This window comes from Rana temporaria, chromosome 2 (genome assembly GCF_905171775.1).
Source record: "Rana temporaria chromosome 2, aRanTem1.1, whole genome shotgun sequence".
Classification (NCBI taxonomy): Eukaryota; Metazoa; Chordata; class Amphibia; order Anura; family Ranidae; genus Rana; species Rana temporaria.
In genome coordinates this window covers 106,790,339-106,800,338 of record NC_053490.1, presented here as the reverse complement: position 1 = coordinate 106,800,338, position 10,000 = coordinate 106,790,339, and the positions used below count along the sequence as shown (strand labels likewise).

The following is a 10,000-nucleotide window of genomic DNA, read 5'->3' as shown; positions in this document are numbered from 1 at the left end:
ATCTATCTATCTATCTATCTATCTATCTATCTATCTACCTATTCACCTATCTATTTTCACATTCATTTGGATGTTGCTATTTAATTTTTCATGTAATTCCTTGCATATTCAAGAAAATGTTCTACAGAAAAAGTAGGCCCATCACTAATTTAGAAAGACATGTATTTGTATTAAAGCATGTATGATGACGTATGGTACAGTCATCATTCTATGTATGTATGTATGTATGAATCTATCTATCTATCTATCTATCTATCTATCTATCTATCTATCTATCTATCTATCTATCTATCTATATATATATCTATCTATTTATGTTCACATTCTATTTAATTGTTAATGCTGTTGATTACATGTAAATCCTTGTATACTCAATGAAAGGTTAAGCAGATAAAGTAAACCCATCACTTAATAGATGGGCATGTATCTGTATTTATATAAGAGTGAGGGAGGTATGGTGAGGTATGGTACAGCTATCTATCTATCTATCTATCTATCTATCTATCTATCTATCTATCTATCTATCTATCTATCTATCCATCCATCCATCCATCCATCCATCCATCCATCCATCTATCTATCTATCTATCTATCTATCTATCCATCTATCTATCTATCTATCTATCTATCTATCTATCTATCTATCTATCTATTTATTTATCTACCCATCCATCTATTTATTTCCAAATTCATTTGGATGTTGCTATTTAATTGTTAATGCTGTTGATTGAATGTAATTCCTTGTATACTCAATGAAAGGTTCAGCAGATAAAGTAGACCCATCACGAATTAGATTATTATGTATCTGTATTTATTTAAGAGTGGTGGAGGTATGGTGAGATATGGTACAACTATCTATCTATCTATCTATCTATCTATCTATCTATCTATCTATCTATCTATCTATCTATCTATCTATCTATCTATCTATCTATCTATCTATCTATCTACCCATCTATCTATCTATCTATCTATCTATCTATCTATCTATCTATCTATCTATCTATCTATCTATCTACCCATCTATCTATCTACCCATCCATTTATTTATTTCCAAATTCATTTGGATGTTGCTATTTAATTGTTAATGCTGTTGATTGAAGGTAATTCCTTGTATACTCAATGAAAGGTTCAGCAGATAAAGTAGACCCATCGCGAATTAGATTATTATGTATCTGTACTTATATAAGAGTGGTGGAGGTATGGTTAGAAATTGTACATCTATCTATCTATCTATCTATCTATCTATCTATCTATCTATCTATCTATCTATCTATCTATCTACCCATCTATCTATCTATCTATCTATCTATCTATCTATCTATCTATCTATCTATCTATCTATCTATCTATCTATCTATCTATCTATCTATCTATCTATCTATCTATCTATCTATCTACCCATCCATCTATTTATTTCCACATTCATTTGGATGTTGCTATTTAATTATCCATGCTGTTGATTGAATGTAACTCCTTGTATACAGTTATCTATCTATCTATCCAGTATCTATCTACTGTACAGTATCTATCGAGATACTCAGGTAACTATGCAGGAGAAAGAGTAGGCCCATCACAAATTTAGTAGAACATGTAGTTGTATCCATAGTAGAATGAGTAACGTACGAGTAGCAAAGTATGGCGTAATACACTGCTCATTGTTTGATGAAGGGATCTTATTTTGAACAGATATGTGTTGCACATCTCTCTTTGCTACTTTCACAGTTTTTTTTTGGTGTTTAACAGTTTGAAACATTTTTCATTTTTACTGAAGTCGGCTGTTTGTTGCTGGTAGACAAAACATTCCAATAATCCAGTTTCAAAGAGCAGAGTATGCTCCTTATTTAAACCATAAAACAATTAATGCCAGACGTCTAGCCAGCTCTGGGCTCTTGTTTTGTTCACCTCCATTCAACACAAACAGCAGTAAGACATATAGGTTGTAAAGCCTGGCTTTCTGTGCGGAAGTATACCTAGTGCCTGCCCTAAAACAGCACCATCCTGTCCTTTTTATCTCGCTGACAAAAGCCTGGATTATATGACACCATCCGGAAAGAAGACATATGTGCCACAAACCACTAAAACGTCCTGAAATTGTAGCAATCCTACCCAAATGTACAGCAAAAAAATAAAATAACAAACATAAAAACAAAAGCAAAAAAAAAAAAAAAAAAAGAAGCACGGTGTGTAAAATATAACATGCAAAGATGTACTTGATCTCCCTGCCTTTGTCCCTCTCTATCTCTTCCTTTATTCTCGTCTTTCTCCTTTTGAAAGACAAACTTCCCATCATGGGACATTAAACTGATTGATCAATTGTCAAAGTGACAATGACATCTTAGATCACATCTTTCAGCCAAACCTTGGAGATGTGGGAAGTCTGCACCAGACCTGTTTGTGTGTTAGCCTTTTGCAATATGATGTGTATTTTGTTTTTGGTATGAAATTAAAACAACAACTTCCTTTTCAGCAAATAGTTTCTCCCCACCACACAAACACCCCAACTATATTGATGTATTCATACTCGAAGGAGCCCACTGAGAGAAACAGGGGAGCTGGCTTGTTGAAGCGGCTAGGCATCCTAAGGTTGCTAAGACCACTAAATCTGTCCTTGGCAGGAGATATATTTGAATGATAATAATGCGGATCGGGGGCCCTTCTTGATCTTGGACAACCAATTCAAGAATGGAAGGCTGAAAGCTCTCTATTGCAACATTCTACAGCTCGCTTCAACATTCTTCCATGTTATTCTCTCACTTAGAAAAAAAAAAAAAACACTGATCTTTTTCTTTTTTTTAATCCTTGTTTTATGGCTTTACAAAAATAGGGAGACCAACATGACATCATGGAGCATGATAAATTGGAATATTTTATAAATATCACATTTTGTTCATCGTCCAAATTTTTATTATTATTATTTGTGAATCTGTGCACATGGAATAAAAATATCCATACAACCATATCAAAAATGGCCATGTGAGGTTTTCTGTTCAAACACTGCTGGTGCTGCTTGTACAGTCCTCCCAGTCCGCCATTAGGAGGATTCTGGAGCTGGCCTACTTGTGCATTTCCTCCAGGCAGCCTCCTACCTATAAAATATTTAACTATATTGCTCCAGTAGCTTTTCACACATCAATAAAGCCTCACGAGCTCTTTAAAAATGCTGTAAAAAGGCTAGATCTTTTTCAAGTCGCTTTCTCTTTAGTCCAGTAACTCGCAATAGTACATTTTAGATCCACCACTAAACGAAAATATATGTGTAAGACACCCTACCATAAAAAAAAAAAAGGAATGATCTGGAGTCTCAGCCCTAGCAGGAAGCAGCTTAAATTAGGAATGCGGCCCTCTATTATTGTCCAAACCTGACATTTCTCTTGACTGAGATCATAAATAATCATGTCATGTATTCTAACTTGGGAGTCAGATGCAAATGAAACAAATACAGCTTTATTCTAAAATCATGTTTTCAGGGCTGCATTTAGCGCCATTCCTGGGTATGGGAGACATTTTTTCTTACATGCTTTCTGCTGTAATACACTCACTCTAAAAAAAATATACAAAATGCTTAGTAACTAATAGGAATGAACAGACTGAAAATCCAGGAATTCGAACTCTGTAGAAGACCTTGTCTACTGGTAAGTACTACTGATCACAAATTAATTAAATGTTTTTGATATAGATGGAATTGCACCTCTTTTCCATGTGCTATTACCGGTCTTGGCCCATGGATCTGTTCTCCCATTTAATACTTGGGTTTTTAAACAACCACAAAACACACAAAAAGCTTTATAGTGCACTCTTCTATATTTACATAGAGCTGCTCTACAGGCATAACAGAACAATACTGAACATTTCTTTGTGACAAGAATAAAATACATAAATATATACATCCAAGAGACTTTCAATACTATAACAAAACATACTGGTAGATTCCGATTTGAATTATACAAAATATGCACTCACAAACTTCTTCAAATAAAAATTAACACTGGATAAGTATAAGTTACAAAATAAAATACTAAAAAAAATATTCAAGTACTTTCTTGTTTTTTGTTATTTTTTCCTTTATAGACAGAGAAGAGAAACATTTTATTTAATGTGCATTATATAAAAGCATGTGCTCTTACAATGCGTGTGTGTGTTTATTATCTAATCTAAACACCGATGTCCACATTCATAGTCAATAGAAGTCTATTTTTTTTTGAATTATTAGATAATGCTTGAGCCCACGGGAAGCCAAAATGTTTTCTTCACATATCTGTTATAACGAGGTTATTGATAAGAGGATGAGTTAGGGAAGAGTCTATGGTTGCTCTTTGTCGGTTTTTTCCTTGTTCATTTTCTTCATTTTCATCCTTCTGTTTTGAAACCATATTTTAACCTGGCGTTCAGTAAGATTCAGAACCCTGGCGACTTCATAACGCCGGTCCCTGGTTAGGTACATATTAAATAAAAACTCCTTTTCTAGTTCCAAAGTCTGGTACTTTGTATAAGGACACCTTTTCTTCCTCGTGGAGCGAGCATGAATCCAATTTGCCACTGGGTTATCTGCAAAGAAAAAAAAAGAAGAAGAAAAGTTAATGTTTAAGAAGCACATTGTCCTTAATATTTGATTTTTCCCCTTCTTAACTAGGGCTATTTGATGAAGAAATCATGTAACATCTTTTAATCCCTTCATTTTACAAACAGGGGGACTGATTTATTTAATGAATGTGTAAGTAGAAGACTTTTCTTGTGTGTGCAGACGTTTCTCGTGGCTAAAATTGATGTAGGGCACTTAAAGGTATTTAGCACATGAGTAGCAGAAGCCATTGTAAGCCAGCTATAATAAAAATACACTGTGTGTTCTCTCAAGGCCATAAAAGTCTGGAGCAAGTCCTGTTTCCTCTAAAGACTTTTAACCCAATCAGCCTTAAAATAAATAATTATAGCTCTTCTTTCTTTTCATAATTTTTTTTTGTAAATTCCATTGTATTTAACTACTGTTTGATGAGGTGTTTATAAATATAATGTGCCTGTATTAAATATACGTCTTCAACCCACCTTATTTATAAACACAATATAATTCTAGCATACCCGGATATAAATATATCACTTCAAATTATGTGATTGCTGAGATGTCTTAAGTGTTTTTTTTTTTTTTTTTTTACTCCCCACTTTAGCAGATCTCTTAAATGTCTTGTTAAGTTGCTGAAATATTTTCTTAAAGTGAAAATTATTTTAATGCAGCAATAAATCCATCAGCAAGGATACACGTTTGTGTGTATGTGTACTGCTTAATATAATTATACATCATGTATTGTGCCTGTATAATCTGAAGTTTTATAGCAGAGGAGTTTATAACATTGCTAATAAAATGTGTGACTGCCAGGTGTCTGGTGGAGTGAATGGGCTATGTTATCGGCACATTGATGATAGATCAATGGTACTGGGGGGGTCTATTAAACCTAAGGCTGACCATACATTGTACAATTTTCCTTTAGATTTACCAAAACCATATAATACTGGGTCAAACCTAAACACTTTCATTGTGTATGCAATCATGCAGGCCCTTGCACTACGTATTTGAAGGTAAATCTAAAGGAAAAAGAACAAGCACATCGTATAATGTATGGCCAGCCTAAAGCTGGCTACACATTATACACCTTACTTGTGCATTTTTACCAAAACCATATAGTATAAGGTAAAACCTAAATTCTTTCAAATTGTATGTAATCAGGCGGGCCCTTGCACTGCATACGTGATGGAAATAGAACAAGAATATTGTAAAATGTATGGCCAGTCTAAAGCTGGATACACATTATACACTTTAGATGTATATTTTTACCAAAACCATATAATATAAGGTAAAACCTAAATTCTTTCAAATTGTATCAGGCAGGTCCTTGCACTGCATAGGTGGTGGAAATAGAACATTGTAAAATGTATGGCCAGTCTAAAGCTGGATACACATTATACACTTTACTTGTATATTTTTACCAAAACCATATAATATGAGGGGAAACCTAAATTCTTTCAATGTGTATGTAATAAGGCAGGCCCTTGCACTACATGGTTGAAAGAAATTAAAAAAGAACATTGTATAATGCATGGTCAGTCTAAAGCTGGCTACACATTATACACTTTTACCAAAACCATATAATATGAGGTCAAACTTTAATTATTTAAATGTGTATGTAATTAGACAGGCCCTTGCACTAAGGTAAATCTAAATAATAAGAAAATTGTATAATGTATGTCCAGGCTAACTGTGGGACCAGAAAGGTTTAACTTCCCCTGCACTACATAATTAAAGGTAAATCTAAGGGAAATTGAATAAGAACATTGTATAAAGTATGTCCAGCCTAACTGTGGGACCAGGAAGGTTTAACTTCCCCTGCACTACATAATTAAAGGTAAATCTAAGGGAAATTGAATAAGAACATTGTATAAAGTATGTCCAGCCTAACTGTGGGACCAGGAAGGTTTAACTTCCCTTGGACTACATTTATGATGGTAAATTTAAAGGAAAATAAACAATAACATTGTATAATATATGGTCAGTCTAACTGTGAGACCAGGAAGGTTTAACTTCCATTGGACTACATTTATGATGGTAAAATTAAGGAAAATAAACAATAACATTGTATAATGTATGGTCAGCCTAACTGTGGGACCAGGAAGGTTTGACTTCCATTGGACTACATTTATGATGGTAAATGTAAAGGAAAATAAACAATAACATTGTATAATGTATGGTCAGCCTAACTGTGAGACCAGGAAGGTTTGACTTCCATTGGACTACATTTATGATGGTAAATCTAAAGGAAATTGAATAATAACATTTTATAATGTATGGTCAGCCTAACTGTGGGAATAGGAAAGGTTTGGCTTTCTTTTGACTACATATATGATGGTAAATCTAAAGGAAATTGAATAATAACATTGTATAATGTATGGTCAGCCTAACTGTGGGACCAGGAAGGTTTAACTTTTTTTTAGGATGACACAAGGAAGTTTTCTGTGTGAACCTGATCTCCTCTGGTCAGAGCCATAAAACCACAGCTAATATGTGTCTGTTCAAATGCCCAATTGTCCCACGCAGCTCAGTGCCTGCAAGGACTTTTTTTTGTTCCCTTTTAGAATTTAATCTGCTGGGATCCTGCTTTTAGGAAACTGGACTCCAGCTTGTACACATGCATGTAAAATAATAAGTATGTGTTTTTAGCAGCCAAGGCAGGTTGATGCATTAGGGTTAGGTGCTCCCTCCCTTGCTGGATCTGCATCGGTCCCTGGGACTGGATTTAGCTGCAGTGCTGCTGTCTACATCCAGAGATATTACCGGGGATATGTACGTGTGAAATGTGTCCTGGGTGTCACATTGCACATGGCAAAATAAATGTCTCCCAGGCAGTGCACCCATGCTCCCTTTGCTCTAATAGATCCCTTCCTATCTCTTTTTATTCTCCCATTCAGCCCAGGTCTTCCTGCAGGCTGTGTATTTTTTTTAGGGCAGGGCCCTGCTAAGGAGGTAATTTCATTTTATGGAGGACTCTAGTACATGCTATAATTCCTCCTCCTCCCCCCTTCTCTCTCTCTGTCCGGTTGTAAACAAGAATGACTCTTTAACTTACTGGGGTCCAATTCAGACTTGTCTTCTTTGTGTTTGCTGGAAAGGATGGCCTCAGATTCCGGTGAAGGGATGGTGTGCAGAGGTGGCCTGTCTCTGAGATCTCCGGGGGAGCCATACATGTAATCCGGATAGCTGCGGCCATCGTTGGGGCCACACTCCCTCCTGCTGGGGAAAGCGTCAGGCTTGAGCCCGAAATGCCTGCTGCTTGCTGCAAAGCTTGGGAAGGACACGGTCCCTGAGATGGGCTCCAGCCAACTGCGCATATACCTGGCGTCTGTGCCCAAGTGTGGCTGGTGGTGGCTGTAAGGATGGTAGACCACTGAAGACTGGGAGTGCACAGGACCCCACGAGGTGGTAAAAACTGCAGGCTTCGGGGCAAAACTGCACGAAGGAAAATCTCCACAGTCCGGCACTAATCCTGTCGGTCGTGCAGCTGCTGGGTGAGCCCCAGTGGTAGGGAACCTAGAAGCCAAGAGGTCTTCTGTCTCATGGCTGATCAGAGAGTCCACATAATAGTTGCTGATGGGACCAGACGCAGACATTGTTTCCCCCTTCTTTTACATTCATAAGATTATTGTATGAACTGTATGTGTACTTTTTATCTGCTCATAGAACAATCAGGGCAGGTAATTATTTTTTCAGCCTCTCATGCTTGTCATTGGCTCTCGCCTCCCACGTGATTGTATTTACAAAAAAAAAAAAAAAAAATACAGTGTAGATCAATGCGCAGGTCCCATTGCCTCTATTCCTTAATACTGGACGGTCTGGTTTTCATAAAAAAATTATGTGAAAAAAAAAATGAAGGAGTGGACCTGCTGGAGCTCATTAAGGACTCATGCATATCTCCACTTTTATACAGGGATTGGGAAGAAAGTTGGGTAGAGCATGTCAGAGCAAGGAACGTGAGAATGACGGAAGGGGACTATTTCTTGACGCAATCCATCTCTGTCTCTTCTCTGTAATGCTGCCAGAATACTAGCATGGATATATAGTACAGTCCAAGACATAGCTTTTCATTAGAAATACATTATGATTTCTGCATTTCGCTTCCTGCTATTTATACTGGAATAAAAACTCAGTTCACAGTGTATCCCTTTCACTTCTTTTTTTTTTTTACAATGCTGTCTTATTTCTTTTAACAGGCTACCCTCTTATAAAATGCAATGTATCAGTTGGCATAATTCTTCACCAACCAGCAGCTATTGAAAATCAAGCAAGTGGAAGCCTCAGGAGTTGAAGAAGGGGGAAAGGCAACTCACACAGACACTGTTAAACAGAATAAAAACTGTTAAGCTACTCCCATCTTTCAGTGGATGTCTCTATTCGTCTGGTGAGCCTTGGATGTTTTTATGTCCTTCAATAAAAAATTTACGAGGCTCATTCGATTGTTCATAAACGTGTCGTTCATTAAAAAAAACTGTAAGGTTGGATTTCAACTGTAAAAAAAAGAAAAAAAAGAAAGAAAAACAAAACTTATAGCAAGTTCTCCCATTCATTGTCTGGGGGGAAAAGAAGACAAAGTGCAAAGATTTTCATAAGAATTATGTCCTGGAACTACTTCCAGTGCCACCGGTCCTGTCAATAAATAGTCCCTTTTCATTGTGTATAGGAATTCCTTTACACTGAGCTGAGGAACCCCGGCAAGGGCAGCAAATACACACAAGTGGGCAGCTATCGAGTGCTTTTCTTTACATTGGAAATACTTTATTTTATTCCTCCAAATGATGGACATAAGGGGTCCATTTATGGCTGATAAATCTCATTTTTACTGTTGCACTGGTAATTCAGAGCTGCAGTAAATAATGAAGGATTCTCTATCATGCTCTAATAGAGATCCGTTATCGAGGGGTGCTATATGCTATGCCCTGTTATATCCAGCTATAGCCATTTGATAGATCTTCTCAGCACACAGGAAGCAAAGTAGGCATAGATAATGGGGAAGAGACTGAAATCTGGAAGATTTGCATTTCCACAGAGGAAGCCCCCCTCCAAACGCATGCCACAAAGAAAAATAAAATCACCTTAAAGAGCAGATAAAACAATTGTACAGACATAATCAAATGTATATTTAATGCGTGCCCTGGCAATCCAAAGCCATCAAAACCCATACAGATAGCACATAAAGGCAAGCAGCTGATTCGCTACAACAAATGCTGTTATTAATTCATACGATTCCCACTGTGTAACACCAAAAATAAGCAGTTTCTTTTCCTGAGCTCTGCCATGGCAAGCATTATTGGAGCTTCGTTAAGTTGCAAATGAAAGAGCAATATGAAGTAAGGAATATATTACCACTCATTACTCAGCCTCGTAACTGCACAGTATCCTCTCTGTTTTATGTGTGCATTTACACCAAGAATTAAAATAATCTCAATAATACTTGTTTTT

General features: G+C 36.4%; 1 protein-coding gene across 1 annotated transcript in view; it reads right to left on the bottom strand.

The window, feature by feature from the left end:
* Nucleotides 1–2,911: 2,911 nt before the first annotated feature.
* HOXC9 (homeobox C9) overlaps nt 2,912–10,000 on the bottom strand; it is a 7,547-nt gene continuing 458 nt past the window's right edge. Inside the window, exons 1-2 of the mRNA XM_040340730.1 lie at nt 7,614–10,000; nt 2,912–4,548 (exon numbers count right to left, since the gene is read on the bottom strand). The exon at nt 7,614–10,000 is cut by the window's right edge and continues 458 nt beyond it. Coding sequence (XP_040196664.1) covers nt 4,304–4,548; nt 7,614–8,154 — 786 coding nt within the window. The 5' untranslated portion in view covers nt 8,155–10,000 and the 3' untranslated portion in view covers nt 2,912–4,303. The remainder of the gene's footprint in view (nt 4,549–7,613) is intronic.